Source organism: Passer domesticus, chromosome 8 (genome assembly GCF_036417665.1).
Source record: "Passer domesticus isolate bPasDom1 chromosome 8, bPasDom1.hap1, whole genome shotgun sequence".
Taxonomy (NCBI): Eukaryota; Metazoa; Chordata; class Aves; order Passeriformes; family Passeridae; genus Passer; species Passer domesticus.
In genome coordinates, this window is record NC_087481.1 from 56,564,804 (window position 1) to 56,588,993 (window position 24,190).

Here is a 24,190-nt window from a genome sequence, read left to right on the forward strand (position 1 = left end):
GATGGAATTTTGTGGGAAATGTTTGATTGATGATACAAATTGACATTTTTTCCATGTGCAATTAGGGAATGATGAAAATGGGTCTGTCCAAAGAGGAAGAAGAAACAAAACTAAACTTGGAGAAGAGGATGCAAGGGCAGCTCAGACCACTGGAGGGATGGAGAGGAGGACAAGATCCAGCACAAGAACAAGGAAATAGCCTTAAGAGTCCCAGAACCAGTTTTTAAATCAGTTCAGTAATTCCAATTACAGGTTTTTTAATGTGAATTGATTTGTGTTGCTATCTTATTGTAAAGCTTTCTTTCCTTCTGGGTGATTTCTCATAGGCAGCTCTTCACAGCACAGCCAACAAACTCCAATTTCCTCCTCAGCCCAGCCAACCTCTCTCTTCTTGGTTGTGCTGTGGCTTGTTCTTAATCTTTGGTAGTTGGTACAGCTGCAACTCCTCAGGGGTAACATGACCTTATATTCCATCCCCCCACAGATTTGCACTCTGATTTTAAGCTAAGATTTCTGGTAATTACATGGTTACTTTACAAAATATACTTCTTAATGTAGATAAGATAGGAAGTAGATATTTCTTTAGTAGCTTTGCCAACGTGTGGTGGTTCCTAAACCATGGGGTGCTTGTGTAAAGATGCAAACATAAATTACATTTTGTTCTACCAGTGTTTCTCCCTTTTTCCTGTTGATCAGTACAGCAATCAGGAAGCCATATTACTGCCAGCTAAAGCTACTTTCTGCTGAAATTTTCCTACGCTTAAGTTTTATTTTTCATTGGAGTTCTGTAAATATTCTCTTTTTTTAAAAAATAGTTGTATTAGCAGAAATATTATGCTAAATTTTTAATAAGTTTTTTAAAAGAGAATTAAATTTGTATTGAAAAGTGCAGCTTTTGAAGTCATTAAACTTGTAAACAATTTGGGACTTGTGTGGTTTTTTGGTTTTAAGAATCCTTAAGTATGTAATTGCTGCTGACTTACAAGTTCATTTCTAAGGTTGATCCTCTCTGGTTAATGTGCTTTGCAGACAGAGTTTTTAGGATTTTTTACAGATAATTTGTCTTCAATTTGTAAGCTGGGGGCTTCTTAAATGCAGAAACTGAAAATTCAGCCTGGGCATCAAACTTGTGTGCAGTTTTTAGACCTGAATTAAAATCCTCTGTTTATGTGGTGTGTGAGGAGTTGGGGATGTTTCTGCAGCAGAGCATTTGGAATTGGAATTGTTCAGGTTGGAAAAGACCCCCAAGACTCCAAACCTCAGATCTGATATAAAATTTATGGGTTTTTTTAAAATTTAGGCTGGATTTTTTGTTTGTTTGTTTTTTATCATGTGGAATGTGCTGTACCCATATCCACAGAGGGTTTTTATTGAATTATAATGTACTTTTTTAAATTTAATTACTTCATCCTAGTGTGAAAATTCCAGTCTGTCCATACATCCAGGGTTGCTCCATCCCAGGTGCAGAATCTGGTATTTTCCCTTGAACTTCACATGGTTAAATATGAGAAGTGGAATATATTATGGTGAGGGGTCTTTAGGTTTAATTTGGGGTTTTTGTGTTTGTTGTTTTTTTTTTCAATCCTGTTTCCCAGTCATGAGATTCCTAAAACTTTAACCCTGAAATCTCAGAGGAAAGCAAAATTTTACCATGTCCCCTAAAACTGCCTCCTCTGTGTTAGCAATGCCATAGTTGGGAAATGCAGGGATCCACAGGAATATTTTTCTGGTTCTCAGGAGTTGTTTGGTTTTTTTCCTCCAGTCACTCAGATCTGTCACTTTTGGGTTTGGTCCTAGTTCAAATCTAACAAAAGCTCAGCTCAGATTAAATGCCTCAATTCTCTTCCAGAGCTGGAGTTTCTCCCCTAGATGGAATTTGTGGATAAACTAAACTTGAGGAACATCTCCTGAAGTAAATTCTCCTTCTCTAGCACTAAAAAATCAGGAATTGTCTCCTCTCATTGCCACTTTCCCAGGTGCCTCACTGGAGCTGGTCTTGAGTCTGAGAAGGAATCCTGGGCAATCTCTCCTTAAGGAATTTATCCCACTGCTTTTGTAGGAATTGGAGAGATCTCCAGAGTTAGATCCAGTTTCTGTAATCTCCTGTGGAGATGTGTGCAAGGCCAGATGTGTTTGGTGAAGAAATGGACCAGGTAGGATGGGAATTCCCAAAGCAAAGGCTCATTGTGGAAGTCTCACAGAAGGTGATGTTTCATTTTTGGGAATGTTCTACAGCCAGCCAGGAAATCAGGAGTTGAAGGTAGGTGGCTGATGCATTTTATTGTATTTATTTGGTTGTGGGGACACAGACCAGGGCTTTGCTCACTGTCCAGGACATTTCCAGAGGAGATCTACTCTGTGCTCTTTGAACTGATATTTAACATGAATTCCTGTTGATTCAAATTTGATAAAGATGCGTTTTGTTTTATGGGCAGCTCCATTTCCACTCAGAAAATTTGAAACTGCAAATCTACCTCAAGGTAGATAATTCTGAAGGAGAGCTGAGAAATCTTTTACCTGAGAGGTCAGCCAAAGAAACAAATCTCTTTCCTGGAGGAAAATTTCCAAATGATCTTTGTGATTTCTCTAGTGTTACATCTTCATTGTTGGTTGTGTAGCAGTGCAAATTTAAGAAAAAAAGGAAATGGTAGGAAAATTTCATCACAAACTTTCTGCATTGTCAATCTTTGATTTTTAATCTGGGCAGATGATTTTCTTAAGGAAGGAAGAAAAGGAGTGGGACACAACATCAGGAAGCAGAGGTTTCTCTTAGTTATCCATGGTTCTTTCTTGCATTTACAAGTTGCTGGGTATAGATATATGTATATATTTTTATGTCTATGAATTTATTTAAAGCTAATTTCTCCAGTGACTTTGAGGGAGTAGTAAAGAAGAATGATCATTTTAAATTTTGTGTAAATATAGAGAGCTGCCTGATAATATTTACCTCATTTAAGTTGGAAAAGCTCTCCAAAACCATCAAGTCCAACCCCAGCACTTCTGAGGCCACCACTGTCCCATGTCCCCAAGTGCCACCTCCTCATGGCATTTAAATCCCTGCAGAGTATTTATTATTTAAGCAGCAGCATTATTTTTCCAGAGGTTTTGGTTTGATCCTCCTTTTGATGGCATTGTCACTGCTGTGCTGTCAATTGTCACCGATCCCTGTGGGGACCTCCATCTATCCTCTAAATTTCATCTCCACACTTATTAAAAATAGATGGACTTCCTGCTTCCTCTACATAAACAAGGTTGAAAAATCAACTTGATTGTCACGGAGAGTTTCAAAACCTTCAAAACTTCCTGACAGCAAAACTGGATTTTAATATTTCAGCCCTGCCTTGCCATCAATGCCACAGCCCTGCCTGTTCCTGACAGTCTCTTTCATACCCAATTTCCTTCCAGACTTCTTGGCTTGAAAGAGTTCCTTGACAGCAAGACAAGCTGCTTAATTACCTGAAACGTGGAAAGAAAACTCGCATTGCCTTGAATTTTGCACCTTTTAATTTATCTTTTTCCATGGCATTCCTCCCCTGCCCTGACCCAGAGGTGTGATTCTGTTTTGGGAGAGCAGTTGTTAACCTTGGAGCCGAGCTGTAAACACCCCCAGAATTTTGGGATTTTCTGTAATTTCCCAAAGGCTGGGCTCTGATGGAGGCAATTCTCAGAGATTAGCAGAGAGCAGGTAATTGATGATCTTTGAGGACGTTGTCTCCATAGATTCCCACTCCAGCTTCCTTCCCTGCTCCTTTGGAATATAATTTATGGCTGGTACTCAGAGGAGGTCACAAAAAAAAAACCATCGTGGAGACAAGTGGGAACTGCCACCCTTTTGAAAAAAATCCGTGTGAGGTTCCCTGCCACTCCAAAAGTCGTAATTAGTGAATATTCTCAGGTTTGCCAGCAGAGGCTGGAATTTGTGCATAAACTAAACTTGAGGAGCATCTCCTGAAGTAAATTTCCCTTCTGTAGTACTAAAAAAGGTAATGAAAACAGCTATAAATTAAATATCAGGGTGTGGGATCATCTGGGAACTTGTGATGGTGCTCAGGGCAGATATTGATGTTTTTGTGGCTCTGTGAGTGGCAGGTAGGTTAGGATTTGTCAGTCTGTGACGAGCAATTAACACTGAAAATTGAGAAAAATCAGTGTATTTGAAAGCTAAAATCCCAATCCTGTTCTGATCTTCAGCATTACAAATTTCCCTTTTTTATTTAATGAATTTAAGGAAATTCTCCAGATTATTTTTTTTCTCCAGTAAGGATTTTTAAATTCCAGTAGAATGCAGGATTGGGCATGGCTAAAATACACCCTTGTAATCCCAAAGTTTGATAACCACAACTTTTATAGAACATATGGCAGAAAGAGTAAAACTTTCTATTGTATTTCACTGAAAATATCAGTTTTCCCAAGAGACCTGCAGCCAGAATTTGGAATTAAGGATGGGTTGCCATAAAACCATGAAAGAAATGCTTCAATACCCACTCACTGCTGATTCTGAGCAGCATCATTCAGCATCACCTTGCCCAGGAAATATTTTTAGCCAAAGCCAGAAGAAATCAAAGCACTTTGAGGCAAATATTCCTGTGTCTCGGTGTATTGGGAAGAGACACTGGCAACAAATCAGTGTTTTTAGCACTACTTTTAGTGCTGCTATTAGAATTATCTGAACAAAGTTACTACATTTTAAAATTTATCTTATTAAGTTACAAGAATCTTGCCAGAAAATTCCTCATGGCTTGTTTTCCCTCCTAAAACTGGATGGATATTTGAAACAAAACCTGTGTGAGAGGAGTTTCACTCTTCAGTGTTCATTTAGGAATTAAAAAATCCTATTTTGACTTGAGCAGTTTAAAATCTGCTGATGCAAATCCCTCAACACAAATTTCCCAGCTCCAGGAGACCTGGACTAAGTGAACTGCAGCACTTTGAAAGAAGAGTTTAATCTAGTTTAACCCAAATTTAAACTCAAATTTCAACCTGGACAGACACAATTATTTTTGGATTGGAGTTGTTTTGTGTTCTGGTGGAATATGAAACGTCTTAACAATAAATTGCAGGTCTTTCATTAAACAAAAAAACTTATGGTTTCCAGAAAAATACTAATTTTTGCTATTTGTGGTAGATCAGAGGACTGCACAGCTTTGCAGCCATCTGAAAAGTAGAAACTTATTCCTAATTTTCTCTGTTTAATTCTAAGTAAATGTTTATTTCAAAAATGAATTTAATGTTAATATTTAGCTTTTTAATAGAAATATTATTATAAAGTAAGTTATGTCAGCATGAAATTTTTGTAGAACCTTTTTATACTTAATATTCAGCTAAAAAAAAAAAATAATTTCCTTCAGTGAGAGGATCCCATTTTCTAGGACATGTGGAAGGAAAATTGGGATTTTGTGCAATTTAGAGAGTTTTCCAGGCTGCTTGGTGGAAGAATGTAAGAAAATCTTAGTGGCTACTGCGTGGCACAGGGATGAACTCCTGATTTTCCCCTCTGCTCCTTCCAGAGGGAGCTGCATCTCCATCTGGATCTGATGCTCTCAGTTTTGTGGCTCTGGAGGTATTTTAAATTGCAATGTTTGTGAATACCGGGTAAAGATGCAGCTTCCATTGCCCTCAAGAAGGTCAAACAGATTTTTCTAAAAACCAGCTAATTAGAGCTGTAAATTAGATTAGACCGGGCTCTTCTCAACCACCTATGAGCATTTATCCTGCAAATCTCCCAAGAACCCACTGCCATAAATCCTTGTTTTTCTTTGAGGGGAGACACCCCAGCAGCTGACCAAAGCTGTGCTGCTGAACTTTGTAATTAATATTTTGCATGTGTTCCTAAAACTCTCAATGACCTATTTTTAAATAATGGGAAATGAGAAACCCCTCTAGGAGGGTCAGGCAGATCAGAAATCATCCACGAGGCAAGCAAAGGGCCAAATCCATTTTAATTGAACCCACTGAGAGCATCTCCTCAGTCAACGCCTGAAACTAAGTTTAAAACTAAAGCTGAGACTTTTAGGTGCTGGACCAGATGAAAACCCACCAGCTTTTTTTGATTTTGAAGCCAAATCCTGTCAACTTACCAAAACCCAGCTCATTACAGACGTGCAAATCAGCCCTGCAGTGCCTTTTGGGGTGTGGGCATCACTTTGTAGCCCTCCCGTTAAAATGTGTGATTAATCCCAGCCAAGTCAAGCCCACCAATTAGCACCGGCTCATTTTCCTCCCTTTCCAGCGTGTGCCTCCTTTGTTGCACTGCTCCTTGTTCATTAGCTGGTGCACCCCGTGCCAATTAGGCAGCAGAGGCACTAATTTGATCATCTGGAGAGCTGCCTCCTAAGATCCCGCCGTTCCTCCAGGGCTTGGTGCTCCCGTTCCCCCTCTGGAGAAGCCTCCCCTTCCCATTAACTAAAGGGAAAGCCTTGGTCCTCAGGCAAAGCTCAGCCCCACGCCTGGTTTAATGAAGGAACCCCAGGCAGGGTTTGGCTGGGGAGTTCCAAGGCTGAGGTGGCTTCTGAGTGAGCAGGGACATGGACACCACCATCCCATCCCACCTTCCCAGCTGGCACAGCTTTCCCAGGCTCTGCCCGTGGCTGTGCTGCTCCCTAGGATCACTTCTGGCCATGGGCACAGCAGTTCACCTTGGACAGCTGCCGTGTTTCCTCAGGACACCACTGCCCTCACCAACACAGCATCAGGGAGGGATGAACCTTCCCAGGAGAAAAAATTCTGGAGTGATGTTGGCTGTGACACCTGTTTGATGGAATTCTAGAGTCATTCAGGTTGGGAAAGATCTTTAGGTCTTTTAGGATCCAATTTGGGTCGGAAAAAGTCATTTAGGTTGGAAAATACCTTTGAGTCCAGCCAGGAGACCAATTTCCCAGACCTGTCCCTTGCTGTGATTAGCAATGTCCACTCTGAGCTTGCACTAAAACTGACCCTAAAGAGAATCAACCCCTTTGCCTTGCCCACCACTGCTCCCCTCTAATGCCAACTTTTAAAAGTCCAAATTCCCTGTTAGGATCTCGGAGCAGACCTCGGCTGGTGAGACAGGACTGAAATCCAAACGAGGTGAATCCTCCTGGAAGTTTGGGAGAACCCACCCTGAGCAATCCTGACCAGTACCAGCTGAAAAAGGAGCAGCCTTGTGAGTGGATTTAATAACTTTTCATATTTAAAATTGCCTTGTCATTTGAGTAATGAGCTCTCTGTGCTTTCTGCTGGAAAAGATCACCATGGAGCTTTATTTTTGGTGGGGTACCCACTTGGGCAGCCCAGGTGCGTTGCTAACTGAACCCAAATTATTAACCTTAATACAATTTTTAAACAATTATTAAGCTAATCGGATGCAAATTAAACAAAATGAACCTATAAATATATGTGTTTTTCAAATTAGTAATTGGATTTTTTGATGATCTTTGGCTTGACATTGATAAGCTGCTTCTCATAACAGTCTAATTAGGCAATATGTAAACTTTGGCATTCGGTTCTGTCCTAGTGGCTTTTTCAAATGATGTTTGTAAAATTTGCAATTTCATATTACAGATTAAAAATTAAAAACTGCAGGAGGCTAACATTAAAATGAGAATTCATTTCATGGAAAGCCCTGTAGACAAAATTCACCCTAATAGAATTGTGCATAAGGGGCTGCAAATCATGATCTATAGTTACACAGGGGAAGGCTTGTCAAAACCAGTATTGTTGGCCTGTAGTTCTATTCACAGTATTAAACCCATCAGTGGAGTCACTTTGGGGAAAATGCGAACATTATCAAAGAACAGTAAATTAGCAAGAAATTAAAGCATATACCCTTGCATTTCCAAAACAAAAGATCCCTTCATTAAAAACCTTTCATCAGTGGTTTAATATTCATAGCAGTAATTTGCATAACTAAATCAGTTTTCACTGATGAGAGACGACCAAAGTTTTTTTTTTTTAATTTTTTTTCTTCACTAATTTCTTTTTTGAATGAGCTCTCTAGTTTTTTTTTTGATTAAAATTTCACACCAGTAGTTGAGCAAAATTGAATACATGACTTCACTGTATTTGTGAGCATCCTCCTTTTCAAGCCCGGGGTTAAATGCTGCTGCTGCTGGGTGAAAAGCAAAGCCTGGGCTTGCTTTGTTTACCCCTGTGCCTCCCCTCCCCGTGTCCCTGCCAAACTCCAGCCCCAAACCCCACGTTTGTTGGGATTTTATTGCCTTTTCCTCCCTCTCACACCTGTCCATAAACACAGGGGGTTGATCCAGGTGAGGTAGGAATAGAGAAGTCATTTGAGTGCACGTTAAGAACTTTCTCTGAAAGTAAAACCCTTTTCCTAAGTCCTTTTTTTTTGTTTTCCAAGGACCAATTCCCTTGTGAGAAGCAGGGAGGGAAGAGGAAACAAGTTTGCCTTAGGGAATGAAGACAGAAAATTCTTTTTCAGTGAAAATCAGTCTTTTTTTCAGGAACTATTTCAAGGTGTTGATGGTAGGATTTGATGATCTTTGAGGTCTTTTCCAACCTCAACGATTCTGTGATTCTATGCAAAATAAATTTCTATTGTGCTGGCTGAGTGGCCTTTACTAGAAATTATTTTGGTTAATAATGAGATTTAATTCATTAAGAGATACAGTGGGCAACCAGTCATGCAATATTTACTTTAGGCTCTCTGGGCAGTGATTCATCCATCTGAAATAATCAAATTTATTGGAATTCTGACGTGACCTCAGCCACAGAAAACAACTGCAATAATTAGCAAAGACTTCATTTCTCCTCTTATCCAAACTTTTGGTTATCTATTATTACAACTGGATAGAATGACTTTAAAAACCTTAATCCTTCCCCTTGCACCCATAATTATGCAAAGGTGTGATCTCCCAAAATGTTTGTGCTCTAGCCAGCAAACAATATTTCATAGAATTCTGATCTATTAATTCTAATTAATATCAAAGCAGATATTGGCAGGCTCTTCCAAATTTTCTCCTCCACTTTTAAAGAAAGGCCTTGAAAGAGAAGGACCTTAACATTTCATGGGGTTTTTGGGTTTTTTTCTGACATTTCTTAAATTATTCATTCCATGATAACTATTTTTCACTCCAGAGTGGTGATAAACAGTGTCCAACTGTGGAGGAATGAAAAAATAAATCAAAATATTAATAAAATAAAATTATTACAATTTAAAAAATTATTTAAAATGTTGTTTATGTTAATAAAATCAAACAAATCATTAATTTATTGCCAAGAATACCAAAGTGCCCCTTGGCTGTATAAAAAGGCAGGGCAGGAATCATCAGAAAGGTGCTCCACTAATTATGAATGATCATTACAATTCCTTAAAAAAGAAGCAAGGGAACCCTTGTAAATAAAAATAATAGAATCTATCTGCAACAATAGATGGCAGGAGAGGTCCATGGAGAACTGGAGCAGGGAAGGGCTCCAGTCCCTGAGGAGAAGGAGCAGAAGGTGGAGAACTGAGCAGCTGACCTTGTCTCTGACCTCCTCCTGTCGCCCCTGCCCAGCTCAGGGGGATGGAGCAGCTCGGGGGATCCCTGGGTCAGAGCAGCACAGCTGGGCTCTGGAACAGCCCCAGGACATGGGATGTGTCCTACAGAACATCCTGGGAGTGTGAGGGCCTCCTCCCTTCATGGCCCAGCTGAAGAGGAGCTCCAGTCCTGCTCTGCCCGCTCCAGGCGAGGCAGCTGATGGTGCCAAGGTGATGTTTTTAATATTTTTCATTAAAATTCAGTTTCTGTGGGAGCAAATCCCCTGAGTTGGTGCCCATGGGCTGAACACTTCCCAGTGTGCCCTGATGCCAGGGAATGTTTACAGCTTAAACTGGACAGCTTCCAGTCCAAGGACAGGAATCATTTCCTCACAGAATCCCAGGATGGTTTAGGTTGGAAAGGACCTCAAATCCCAGCCAGTGCCAGCCCTGCCATGGCAGGGACACCTTCCCCTGTCCCAGGTGCTCCAGCCCCAGTGTCCAGCCTGGCCTTGGGCACTGCCAGGGATCCAGGGGCAGCCCCAGCTGCTCTGGGAATTCCATCCCAGCTCCTTCTCACCCTCCTGGGAACAATTCCTTCCCAATATTCCATCCAAATTTCTCCTCTTTCTTAAGCCTTGCCCATTTTAATATACATTTACAGCCCATGAATGAGAAAAGCAGAGCAAACTTCATTAAAAACCCACCAAAATGCAAATGATTAATAATCTCCATTTAAAAACTCAAATTGCAGTCTGCATGTTCTGTGTTAATCATCTGAAGGACAAGACAGAAGAACTCAAAAAAGGCAGAGAGATTTGTTATTTTGTTTATTTTTCTATTTTATTTATGCAACTCTCATAAACTTGGGCAATAAAACACTGACTGCAGTTAAAGGATCTATATAAAAATTATAAAGTCTGAAATTCTGGTTTTTATTAGTGACTTATTCCTAATAAGATTTCTATTACTTAAATTATTTATATTAATATAAAGTTAATACATCTAATATTGTCAAACTAGTGAATTCACTAAAGATAAGTTTAAGTGCACGGATTGATTCAATTAATATTTTTGCATAGTAATTAATCATAAGTGTGTGGAATGCCTGTTTTAAACTGCAAGCTGAGACATTTGGGGAGGTAAATTTGCAACGTGTAAGTGACAGGGTAAAATAAACTTGGTTCTAAATCTCATCCAGCTCTAATTTGCAGTGCTAATTATTATTGTTGTATCCATGACTTCCCGAAAATGCTCCACACAAAACTTTTTTACGGTTGGGATTTTTTTTTTTTCCTTTCTAATGGAATATCATCTGGCTTCCTCAAGAAATCCTAGTGGTAGCCCCTGACCCAAATGTACATCAGGAGCTGTTCCCCCATGGCCCTGGCCTATTTATTGCTTTCCTGACTACTCCACTTCAAACAGGAGCTCGGAACAAAATTGAAAATGAGCTTGGGGTCTTTTCCTAGTCCCAATTTGTTCGCTTCCAAAAGCACTACCCAATTTAGCCTGGCTGCTCAGGAGAGGGCAAAGGCTGCAGTGCAGGGCTGGGATGTGCAGCCAGAGGAGCCTTCCCAGGCCGGGCTGATTCCTCACCTCTGACAACCAGCACCAGGAACTGGAGAAGGCACAAAAAAAAAGGTTGTTTTTTAATGGTACCCGCTCAAAATATGTGTGTTTAAATCTGTCTTGAGTCTGGCAGCAAGGCAGGCTGCTGCTGAGGACTAAATAGCAATTTCTTGATATTTATATTATAAATATAATAGACCTATTATCAATATAATATAAATATAATATCCTTATACACTGCAACAATTACCATTAAGACAAGATATTTATTATCTTATTATTGATAATGTAAGTATATTACCTCTATGCAAATACTTCATTCACATTTAACTACTTTGGCTTTTCTGAAGACAAATCCATAAGACAAGATATTTATTATCTTATTATTGATAATGTAAGTATATTATCTCTATGCAAATACTTCATTCACATTTAACTACTTTGGCTATATTTATATATTATCAATATATTATCAATATATTTATATTTATCAAGGTGCTGCTGTGGGAAACACCTGATCACAGGTGCATTTTATCAGGAAAATATTCCTGTTTTTATTTGTGTCTTGTGCTGGGGGAACTCCTTGTCCTGTACATAATGAGGGGCTTTACTGCTCGGAGAAAAGGGCTGTGGTGGAAAAAACAAGATGCTTCACACTCTCATTGCCCACTGCAAAGTTTGTTTTTAACTGGTTGTCCAGAGTGAAAAGATTTTTATTTTTTTTTTTTATTTTTAATTTTTAAATTTTATTTTTTAAATTTAATTTTACTTTGTTTTACTTTATTTTACTTCACTTCATTTTACTTTATTCTTTTTATTTTATTTATTTTTTACTTTATTTTACTTATTTTCCTTTATTTTATTTTATTCTATTTTATTCTATTTTATTTTAATTTTCTGCAGGGGCATGGCTTGCTTTGAATGGTTTGCACTGATGCCTTTTCAGAATGGGAAAAGTCATGTTAAGCTAGGTAAGTAAATATTGACCTGGGAAAAAATATGAAAATGTAAAGGAAAAGTGAAAAAAAAATTAGGTCTTATTTTTGTCCTAGTGGAAAATCTTGAAAAGAAAATTTAGCCTTAGATTTGAGTGGTACTTTTAGAGGAGTGTCTGGAGCAGCCTTTGCTTTTCAGGGCTCGTCCTCCTGCTTCAGGTTAATTCCTGGCAGCAGCAGCAGCTCTGGATCTGCCCCGATTCAGTAAATGCCCATGGGCAGTTTAATTTAGAAACAGAAAGAGATTTAGAAATAAAAGAAATGCTTTAGAAATCAAAAGAGACACACAGGAAAACTTTCCTGCTGTAAATTAGGACTAAAACCAACTCATTAAACCCAAAACCCCCCACAAAGTGTAAGAGAAATTCAGAATTAAAGATCTAAAAATGAAAGCCAAAACTCAATCAAGGATTTTGTTTTGCTTGAGGCATTGATGGAGTGGCAAAAAGCCACACACAAATATTACAAATATTTCTTGTGGCTTTATTCCTGTTTTCTCCTGACATTTTCCACCTGGCTTCACATGGATTTGGTGTCAGGAGACACCCAGCACCCAGGTGCTCGGTCTGGGCAGAAATATAGTAGTAGTAGTAGTAGTAGTAATAATAATAATAATAATAACTATTATTATTATTATTATTATTATTATTATTATTATTATTATTATTATTATTATTATTATTATTATTATTATTTTCATCATTATTAATTAATTAAAAATTTTACTTTGAAAATATTGAGGTGGCCTTGTTTCACCTGTGCTTTCAAGGAGATTTTACTCCCTGAAGCCCATTTTTAGATGCTCAGCTTGAAGATTTTCCAGGGATCCTCCAGGGGAGAGCAGAAACAGCCAAACCATGGGACATCCACGTGGTTGGGCTCCCTTCCTCAGCTTTCCTCAAGTGGGGAATAAATTAACCCAGTGGCTCATTCATTCCAAAAGAATTTATTCCCTACAACTGTTTTGGGTTTGCTTGACAAGGTTTTGGTGGTTTCTGGCAGAAGCTGCTGGAAGTTTTCCCCATTTCCCACAGAGCCAATTCCAGCTCTAGGCCCCTAATTATGTACAGGACAAGGCACAAATGGAAACAGGATTGTTTTTCCTGATAAAATGAGCCTGTTTCCCACCTTTATAACCCAGCAGCACCTCGATGAACAGCTCCAGGAGGGAGCCACGGCTGGCCAAGCTGAGCCCAGCTGCCACGGGGGCAGCAGCTCTGGGATAACAGGGTTGGGAAGGGAATAAAATCCCTGCACAAGCCCAGCTGGACAGGGCAGTGAGGATGGCCAGGAGGATGCAGCCCCAGGCTGCAGTGAGGAAGGAGGGGCAGGAGCTGTCCCTGCACCCATGGAAAGGGACCAGGCTGAGCAGGGGAAGGGGGTGGGGGGGATAAAGTGACCCCAGCCCCATTCCCCATCCCCTGTGCCTCTGGGAATGGGGAGGGAGAGAAAAGGGGGAGTGAAGCTCAGCCAGGTAGAAGAGAGGGTGGGGGAGATGTGTTTTAACATTTGGTTTGTATTTCTCATTATCCTGCTCTGATTTGATTGGTGATAAGTTAAATTAATTTCCCCAAGTCGAAGCTGTTTTGCCCATGAGGGTGAGGGGTGAGTGATCTCTCCCTGCCCTTATCTCCACCCTTGAGATTTTGGTTGTATTTTCTCTCCCCTGCTCAGCTGGTGGAGTGGCTTTGGTGGCACCAGCCAGGATCAGCCCTCCACCACCACAACTGAATATTGTCACCGTTGCAAACTGAGCATTCTTTGCTGTTAAAAAAAAATAGATAATCAAGTCAGAGTACTGAAAAGTGGCTGCTGTGCATGGGGAGTTAATATACTTTATAAAAATATCACAAATTTAATGTCAATAGTTCACACACTCAAGTGGCTCCTCAGATTAAAGGTGCTAAAAATCCATGGTGACACAAAGGGCTGGAGTCCCTCTCTCCAGAGAGGTGCACTTGGTGCTTGCCCAAAACCAAAAATGAGCTGTGGCACTTTCTGTGGCCAGAACTTAATTTTTGATCAGTTTGCTTTATCTGCAAGCTCAATTTATGTAAACATTTAAACAGAGTTGTTGTCTGTGAGTGTCTGTACCAAGTGGAAATCTTTAAAACTGTTTTGGTTTGTGTTTCAAAGAGCATTGTCAATTAAAAATAAATCACTTTAAGGAAAATGAGAATTAGATTTAAGAATGTAAAAAGTCTTTGCTTTACCCAAAATAAAAAATAAGGTGTTGATCAAAGGTTTTGCCTTTATAATTAGGTATAACTGTAAGAACTTAGAAACTTTTCAGTTACTGAGTATCACATCTAAGCAGACTTTGTAGTGGTGGACTATGGAGAAATCCCCCAAATCCTGTGTAAATGTACATCTCTGGGAGAACCATTGCTCAGCCTGACTTTTTAACTGCAGCTTGGAAACAGAGCTTGGGATCCAAAAATGTTTTTCCTGTCTTCCTCTCTGAAGCTGTAACTCCCATTATCAGGGGTTCTCTGCCTCCTCCTGCTTGAGTTCTGTTCCCACTGCTTCCCCTTTTGTGAATTGTGCAAGGTGGGTGAGAAATGACAGAAAATCTGGGTACACTTTCCTCCCATGCCCTGCAATTCCCGTTAATTGCTGTAATTCTTTCTTTGATTGGGGCGTCTTTATTTGTTCTATTTTTTCATAAAGTGTCTCAGGAACCTCCCGTGCTACCTGTGATGCACCAAAGACCCAAAGATTTCACTTCTTTTCTTCATCCTTGACACTTTTCAGGTGGAATTTCAACTTCTGCTTCACAAAATTCTTTCCGCATGTTTTTGTTGGACTCTCCTGCAGTTAGGAATTATTATTATTATTATTATTATTATTATTATTATTATTATTATTATTATTATTATTATTATATTAATTATTACTATGGTTTTTATCTATTTATTTTGAATTGATTTGTTTATTATTATTTATATCGGCACAATTTCACACTCTGGGGGCAGAGATCAGGAAATCTGTCCTGAAAATCCAGGGCAGGTGCAGCCCCTGGATCAGGGTCGCCACCTGGGCAATGCTTGGAACAGCAGCAGACAAAAAGCAGAATTAGCATTTAATTGTTGGTAATTAAGTGTAAAACGCCACCACCCAGTTGCCTTTTTTTTTTTTTACTGGCCACACTGGGGAGTTATCAGGTGAATGAGTTCTTTCAGTGCTGCTTTTTATTCCAAAGTCCTGTCAGTCGCGGGGTGCTGCTTTCCAGGAGGAATTTTAGGCTGGGTTGGGTCTCTAAAAGGTTGATAAATACTGATTCACCCCTGAAATTCACAAATATAACCTGAAATTCTTTCAGGTTTTATTTGTGTCCCCAGCAGCCCAGTGAAACTCCTCAGTCCCACCCGAGGCTTCCCAGATTTGCCCACAAAATGCATCAAATCCTGAAAGGTTTTTTCGGGCAGCCCCAACAAACACTTCAACACTTTTAACATTTTAAACATTTTTAACGTTTTCTCCCCAAAATCCACAGAGGAATTTTTGCAGGGTTGCAAGAGAGTTGATTTGAGTCCTCATAATCTTCCATCATGACCAGTGGCTTTCCTGGAAAGTTTGAGGATAAAAAGAATGTTCCCTTTGGGTTATTCAGGCGAGAAAAAGAAGTTTTCTAGGGGAATTCCTAACAGGCCAAATTCCTGGGAGCAAATGGAGTTTCTGGTAAGTCAGGGCTTCATTCAGGTGCTGTTTATCAAAGCTAAGGAGCATTTCTGTGATCACAGAGTGGCCAAGGAGGGCTGCAGGGATGCCCCATCAACACAAATGCGTCAATAATATAAAAACCATTAAATGTATTGTTTCCAATACATTTCTTCACGAGAAACAATTTATTGTTTCCAGTTTCACAGGATCAAACACTTCTCAGTGAGCCTCTCCAAAAGAGAGAAAAGGCCCTGCCTTCAGCCCCTTGGGCTTGGGTGAAATGTAAATCTGAGATGTGCCAGTATTTGTGTGTGTGATTCCCAGAGGGACTGGGAAAAGAGGGATGGAAACAGCCTCTGGCTCTGGGAAAACAACCCCCAAAAAAGGAATCTGGTGGTTTTTCCCAAGCTCTCACAGTTTAACAAGTGGTACTCGGCCCATCTCCAGGCTGAATTGTGAATCACAGTCTTCAGGGAGGGCTGGTCTGTACACCTGTGAAACTGGAATTAGTGCAGGCTCGAAAATAAGCTGGTTTTTAATGCTCTCCTCGTTTTCTTTTTCCTAAAGTCTGAAGAGGAAGTCGCGCCTGTGTGTAAGAACTGCAGTGTTATAAATAATTTGTTCTGTCCCTTCTGAGACTGTGAAAATGGAAATGTTTGCTTTCAGCAGAGCTTGTTTTCTGTTGACTTCATTTGATAGCTGCCCAGATAAAAATATGAGCTAATATATTTTGACATATTTCCTTAGAATGTGTGTGACATCAGCTGGCTGCTGTTATCCTAGGGAATGTCAGAGTGATGTCATGCAGCCTCTTGATTTTAAATGAATTAAAGATGAAATATGACCCCTCTGAAGGTTGTTGTGCTGTATTAAAGCTGCACACCACATTCATTCACTATCAGCTTTAAAGTATTTCAAGTTTTCTTGCAATAGCAGAAATTCTGATCTGGTGTCCAACAGATGGGAGAGATAAAATTCAGCCCAAACCAGGCTCTTCTTCAGGATATTTATCCTTCTATACTTTGAAATTTCAGTTTTTATTTGCTGTCTAACCTGGTTTTCTCCAGTGCTGACAGTCACAAGTGCAGCCATGGGCTGTTTCTCTGACTGATTCAGGGAGGAGGATAAATTAATTAATGGCTCTGCATCTTCTCTGCACTTAAGCCAAGAGTAGGGGAATGTGCAATCCTCAGTGCCCTGAAACCTGACAGAAATGTAAACCCATGAAGTATCTCACTTCATCATAGATCGGCCCAATTCATGTTGGGAGTGTGCTTGGCATCTCTCCCTCTGTCCAGCTCTAAATTTCCAGGGAATTCCTTGGTTGGAATAACAGTGATTTTGGCTGGTTCAGACCCCTCAGAGTGATATCCAGGTACAAACAAAACCAACCAAGAATTCCTGCCCAACTGATGCTGTTTGCATGTGATCTCCTCCTTATGGAGCCAAAAATCTGCTTCCATTTAAAAATTCCCCTACAATTTAAATTTTAGTACATTTCAATAAAATTTCAATTTTAAATTTCCCCCTAAAATATCTGTTAAGGCCAGAGCTGTGATTTCTAATTTTGCCATTTTCCTTCCTTTTGGCCACCTCCCACAGCCCCAGCTCTGAGGAGTTTTATCCAAGCTCAGGGCTCCAAGTCTCTTGTTTATTTCCATGTCCCAATTCCATGGGCTCCAAAGAAACAAGCCTGCAATGACTGAAGCACACCAAATTCCTTGACTTTCCTTAAAAGTCCATTTAAAACAGCCTGGGACAGTCACAGCAGTTGCTATGGATGAAATATCCAGGGGGATGCACTCTGTCATTTATAGAGGGTGCAATCACTTATTTAATGGAGATTTAATTAGATAGAAGCAGAGGCCAAATGGACACACTTCCATAACCATCAGAAAGGCTGGAAAAGGAGCCAGATCCCCATTTTGTAAGCCTGGTCAAAGACAGCTCTTCAGGGAGATGTTGTAGGATACCAACCAGCATCACATGAACAATGAGTTGTCAGCAGAAAGAAGAGTTCTCCATTTTAATTTATTCTCCAAGGTTAATTGGGGAACAAAGTCCCTGCGCTTCACTTGCAATAACTAAAACTGGAGGGTTTAGGAAGTTAAAATCGGAAGAAGACCGTGAGTTAATATTTTAAAAATATGTTTATCTGTACATAGTTTGCTATCACTGGACTGAAGCCAAAAGCTGCCCTAAGTGGTTGTTTCAGCCATGACCAAGTGGGAAAATCAGAGAGAGTTCTGACAAAGGTCTCTTGGCCATCCTGCTCCAAAAAGGAAACCCCTGGACTGTGTCTCACCCTGGGATGTGGTGAGGAGGATGGAATTCTGAGCTTGTTCCCTCAGCTGGAGCTCCAGGAGTGCAGTGACAGCAGAGAACCGAGGGACACTGCTGGCTGGGCCCTGGCTTAGGAATGATTTCAGGAGGAATTTTGTCACAGAAAGGGTGCTCAGGCCTTGGCAGGGGCTGCCCAGGAGGTTTGGAGTCACCGCTCCTGGAGGTGACCAAGGAATTCCTGGAGGTGGCACTCGGAGCTCTGGGCTGGGGACAAGGCGGGGACCAGGCATAGCTGGGACTGGATGGTCCCTCTTTCCTTTTACCTTTTTCCTTTTCCTTTTTTCCTTTTCCTTTTCTGTTTTCCTTTTTCCCTTTCCCTTTCCCTTTCCCTTTCCCTTTCCCTTTCCTTTCTCTTTCCAATTTTGTGGAATTTTTGCCTTAAACTCCCTCTCTCTGGCTCAGACCTGGTCTCTGCAGTCCCGCGAAGGCAGGAGGAGCCCTTGGCACGGGATTTTCGGGACTGGCCATTCCCACTGGATCCCTGCCAGCCAGGGCAATGCCCACCCCCAGCCCGGCCCTTCTGCTCAGATATTGATTAGCAAAACAAGCTCATCACGAATTTGCCGAATTTAATTTTGATCAGTTTTGTCTTCCCCCAGGGAAAATTCACACTTACCTTTTTTTCCCCTTTACAGGCAGTATTCGAGCTCTCACGTTCTGGATTTTACTCGTGACCATCTGGTATTTTGCAGACACTTCACTGGTGCTGGATATTGATTTCTCTAACGATTCCTGGGCAACCCAGCTCTAATTATTTGCAATTTTTACTGGTTTTAAAGTAAATTAGATGCTATTTTCGATGTTGGCTCTGGTGATTTGCTTTTTCCTCCACAGCAAAAATGAACCATGCCTATAATGAAATAACTGCTCTTCAGTTGCATTTTTCTCAAAGAAACTTCAAACTTTGTAATGTTCTTGCCATACTGTGTAGACTGCGGTTTTATTTTATTTTTAAAAGAATATTTTATTTTATTATTTTTTAATGTAATATTATTTTAAACATTCTATATTTTATTTTATATTATTTAAAATATTTCTTTTATATTTTTAAAATATTTATTATTTTAATGTTTTGTTATTTTATTTAAAATATTTTATTTTATATTTAAATTTTTTTATTAAATTAAAATTATTTTATTTTATTTTATTTTATTTTATTTTATTTTATTTTATTTTATTTTATTTTATTTTATTTTATTTTATTTTATTTTATTTTTTGTTTTATTTGTTGAGCAGGCACCTGATGTGTTTTATGGAGAATTGTGGTTTCCAGGAAATTTCTCAGCTCACCTGATGAGTGAGGCCATGGTATGGACAGATCTCCACAGGGTGACAGTGTTCCTGTGCTCCCAGGCTGTGGAAACCCAGAGCATCAGGAATATTTCTGTGTCTGCTCTGGGGTGCCCTGACCCCCAGGGGAGCGCTGACTTTGACCCTCATTCATGGAGAAAGTTTCCAAGACTTCAAGACAGACTGGAATCCACAAAAGTGTGAAATAGGTTATAGAGAGTAGCGTAGGTGAGAAATTTCGGTTCTGGGATTTTTAGTGTGTTGTGGATGGAAGCAGGATGGAGGGCACAGGGTGCTGTCCTGGGGTGCTTCTTCCTGCTTCTTCTTCCTTCTTCTTCTTGGGTTTGGGTGGCATTTGGTAACTGAGCAGAAAAATCTGCATTGCAGCTCTTTGGGATCAGTTATTGGGTTAAAAACAAAAATAATCCAGGTGTCAGTTCTTAATTGGATAGTTTAGTCTTCAAAGACCCTGTAACCAGAGATTGTTGGCCATGTTGTGCCTTCTAATGAAAAGCTGCCAAACTCAGTTGTGCTGCTGTTTTACTGATAAGAAATAATAAACACCTGAGTCTGAACATGAGCTAGAGTCTCAAGTGCCTTCAATCCAGACCCAGAGAAACCCACAGCTGGAACACCCAGAACTGCTGCCCCGTGTGGGGATCGATCTCACGACCTTCAGGTTCTGGGGCTGCTCCCAGGGCTGACTCTGGGGTGCGGCTGCAGCCCCTGGATTCTCCATCCCACCTGGAGCTGGGGAGCAGCACCAGGACTCTCAAGGTAGGAGCCCTCCCTTGGGGTTTGGCAAACGTTTCCTGAGCCTGAGGTCGGTCTCCAGATGAGGCTTTTTGCTGCTTTGGGCTCATCAAGACCCTCCCGGGCTGCTCTGGGCAGAACAGCTCCTGGAGGAGCTCAGGGGGACAGGCTGGGACACAGGCACCAAACTGGGGTGTGGAGCAAATGAGGAGATGCTCCAGGGCTGGCACACCTGGGGGGGCTCACCTGGAGAGGAGCAGCTCCAGGGAGAGCTCAGAGCCCTGCCAGGGCCTGAAGGGGCTCCAGGAGAGCTGGAGAGGGAGTGGGGACAAGGATGGAGGGACAGGACACAGGGAATGGCTTTAAGCTTGCAATGGATAGATTTAGATGGGATTTTGGGAAGGAATTGTTCCTGGGAGGGTAGGGAGGAGCTGAAATGGAATTCCCAGAGCAGCTGGGGCTGCCCCTGGATCCCTGGCAGTGCCCAAGGCCAGGCTGGACACTGGGGCTTGGAGCACTGGGACAGGGGAAGGTGTCCCTGCCATGGCAGGAATCATCTTTAAGGTCCCTCCAACCCAAGCCATTCCATGTTCCATGATTCCATGGCAGAGGAAGCCCTCCTGGCTCTTGTAGCCCCAGCCCAGTGTCCTGCTCAGGTGTGGAACACCCTCCTGGGCCTTCTTCTATCTCCCAACAGGAGAAATAATCCCAAGAACCTCCTGGAAAACCCCGATTTTTGTCAAAACTTCTTCCTGCATCCTGTTCAAGTATTTATGGCAGTTCTGTTTTCTCATCCCTACATCAATATTGAAGTTTAATGTCAATATTAGTATGAAGTGTCTGTGAGGGTTTGGAAAATGGGAGTCAGAGTGATCAAATCTTTTATTTATGCACAGTAAATTTTTTAAGTCTCCCCTGTGTTTTGATCGAAAATGCATATTACTGAACAGTTTAGTTCCCAAAGTCTGTCTCTGATGGAAAGATTTATTTGGGATCTGCCAGGGGCTGATTGAAACGTGGGAAAAGTCAATGTTGCCCTCACCTGCACCCTGGGCAGGGCAGCTGGAAGGTCTCTGCTGTTCTGGGGTTCCTGAGTTAAAAGGAATAATAATTCCAAACTCTGAAGGAATGAGTAGTGGAGAAATGGGATGATATTCCCTGATCCTTTAAAACTTCCCCCTGGCACAACCCTGGGGCTCCTGCTGCTGCTGCTGCCTCAGGAGCTGCTCTCAGCACTCCAGGTTTGCAGCTTTGCCAGGGAAATTCTCTTGGTTCTGCTCTTGGGAACACAGAGCAAACCCCTGCGGGGAAAAAAAAAAAAACAACCAAAAAACAAAAAAACCCCCCAACCAACCAAAAAAAAAAAAAAAACCAAAAACCGACCAAAAAACACAACCAAAAAAAACCCTGCATAATTAATGACTCCTAGGTTTTTATTTCTAAAGCAACATTTCCCCTCCTTTTCCTTTGAAACAAAATGTTCTAAGTAAGAACGATAATAAAGTGAAAATGAAAAAACCCAATACCCTTTAGAGACAAATTTGCTCTTTCTTAGTATTTTTTTTCAATTGATGGCAAATAAACATGAGTGTCCTTAATTACCCTTAATTCCTAATTAATGCCAAATAGCATTCCCTTCACCTCCAGGTGATGGCTCACACTAATTGAGGATTGGATGTTTTGGTGGTCATCTTTTACACAAATAATCCCTTTAAAACATCACAATAGTTACTGCTAAATCCTAGGAAGTGGCAGATTATTGCAATTTTTCCATTTCAGAATATTTAGGGGTGTTTTCTGTTATTTTCCTCTTGAAAGTGGAGCTTCTGACAGTGTAGAATGACAGAGACTTGCAGCTGGTCCCTGTTTCCATCCCTTCTCTCCCATTTCATTTCATGCCTTCAGAAAAGGAGCCAAATTCCAGCACAGCCTGAGCCAGTTTTGCCAAAGTCCTCTTTGCGGGTCTGACAGCGTTTGTCTAGAGCAGCCTAAATGATTATTTTGGTTTAATTTATGTTTATAATTATGGAACCCTAGAATCCTGGGATAGTTTGGGTGGGAAAGGACCCTAAATCCCACCCAGTGCCACCCCTGCCATGGCAGGGACACCTTCCCCTGTCCCAGGTGCTCCCAGCCCCAGTGTCCAGCCTGGCCTTGGGCACTGCCAGGGATCCAGGGGCAGCCCCAGCTGTTCTGGGAATTCCATCCCAGCCCCTCCTCATCCTCACAGCCAGGAATTCTTTCCCAAAATCCCATCTAACCCTGCTATGCCTGCCCAGCTGTGGCCAGCTATGAAGTTTGCCTTGAATCACCCATACCTTGCTGGAGATCCTGTTCTTAATTTAAATTTAAAGGATAAATCTTTTCATGGCAGAAGAAAATCACAGCTCAGATTGCCTTTAAACAGAGAAAAGCAGGAAGGTGAGTACCAAACACCTGAATCCCAGGGTGGAGCTCATGTCTTGTTCCCAAGATTTATTTTTGTTTGTTCCATCCAGGACCCAGCATGCTGTCATCAGGAAATAAATAAGCTGATAACAGGTTTTTCCTGGGCAGGCAGACAGGGATTTCCAGTCCTGCATCCCACGTGGCAGCAGGAGCTCTGCAGTCACAGCTCCTCTGGCTGTGCTGGTGTCACTTGTACTGCTCATCACAGGCAGAGCAGCCCAGCCAGTGCCACTTGCACCATTTCTATGGAAAAGGCTTTCAGTGGAGACTGGAACCACCCTCTTCAGCAGCCCTGAGCTTCCCACTCATCCCAGGACACTCCAGGGCTCTCCGTTTGGGCCCCAGTTTGAAGGGTCACCAGAGAGTTTCCTTTAACCCTCCTGGCTTCCATTCTGGCCACAATTTGCGTCAGGAACTGCCAGTCCTTGGCTTCTTTTCTTCTCTGTCAATATCTTTCTTTACAAGGTCTTTTAAAGCTAAACTATTTAATTAAGAAATGACACTTAAATTATTTTCACTTTTAACCCGATAACTAATCACACAAAGTCCACAATGCAGACTTTTCTGTCTAATTACAAAATACTACTCAAACCTATGAAGAAGAGGGTGAAAAAGAAAGACCAGCCTTTGCCCTAAACCCTCTGTCTTGCTATATATCTATCACTATATTCTAAAACCCCAAACTCTCTATTTTCCACCCTGTGATATTACACATTTCTAATCAAACTACACACCCATAATCCCAGTGCTATTAATCAATTTTGGAAGCTTTCTCTACAGCTTCAGGTCAAATGCAGTCTTCTCTTGGGGGTCAGAGTTTGTCAGCACAGAATGTCTAAAATTCTCAGCATCCAGAGCTCCAACAAGGAACTTCCTTTGAAAGTTTGATGACATAAATATTTTCCCCCTTGGGTTGTTATCCAGGTAAGAAAACTCAGTTTTTGAGGATGTTGGTTAAAAACCTGGAGTTGTTTATCCAGCCACTTCCTCTTTATTTTTTTCAGCTGATCCATGACTATTTTGGCATGGAGACATCACTGCTGGTTTATTCCTTGCCTTGGATAATTCCAAAGCACACGGATAAGCTCTGACCCTACCACTGGTGCCCTTTTCTGCCAAGGTTGTTGGCTGGCACGGGGAGCAGCAGTTTGTGATTAATCAAAGTGTTCATTAGAGCCGTTTATTTTCCACGGGAGCAGCACAGGGGTGGTGACTGGAGGTGGTGGCAGTGACACTGCCTGAGCAGGATCCCTGTCCAAGGGCTGCAGCGTAATTATGGGACTGCTCTCATTTGCATATTGCCAGGATGCTGCCAGTAAATATTAATGGATTACTTTTTGTTCATTTAGCCTGTGTTTTTGAAAGATGCCTAAAAACAAAAAGATCATATCTGTATGTTGTTTTTTAATTTATTTTCACCTTTTTGTCTCCTTTGGAGACCCCTGGTGTATCAGCACTTTGTTTACCACAAATTAAACCTTAGCTGATTGTTTACCAGGCTGAAGACCCTTGTGCATTACTCCAGCACTTTCCCTTTTTTTAATAATCACAACCTGGGATTCATTTGCAAGAGGCCCTAATCTGCATGAGAATTATACAATTAACTTTTGATTAACCGCCTAGTTCTTTTGGAAACCGCAGTGTATAGGATACTCTGCATTTAAATAAT

General features: G+C 41.0%; 1 protein-coding gene across 11 annotated transcripts in view; it reads left to right on the forward strand.

Annotated features, from left to right (window-relative positions):
• MKI67 (marker of proliferation Ki-67) overlaps positions 1 to 15,718 on the forward strand; it is a 32,534-nt gene extending 16,816 nt beyond the window's left edge. For 5 of the 11 annotated variants that reach the window (XM_064431597.1, XM_064431596.1, XM_064431599.1 and 2 more), the window contains one exon: positions 66 to 922. In XM_064431597.1, the coding sequence (XP_064287667.1) occupies positions 66 to 199 (134 nt within the window). In that variant the 3' untranslated portion in view covers positions 200 to 922. Of the gene's footprint in view, positions 1 to 65; positions 923 to 1,976; positions 2,261 to 7,015; positions 7,142 to 8,338; positions 8,356 to 9,494; positions 9,689 to 11,932; positions 12,001 to 15,520 lie in introns of those variants that run through there. The other 6 variants (XR_010367688.1, XR_010367687.1, XR_010367685.1 and 3 more) reach the window with 6 other exon arrangements.
• The last annotated feature ends 8,472 nt before the right edge of the window (positions 15,719 to 24,190 follow it).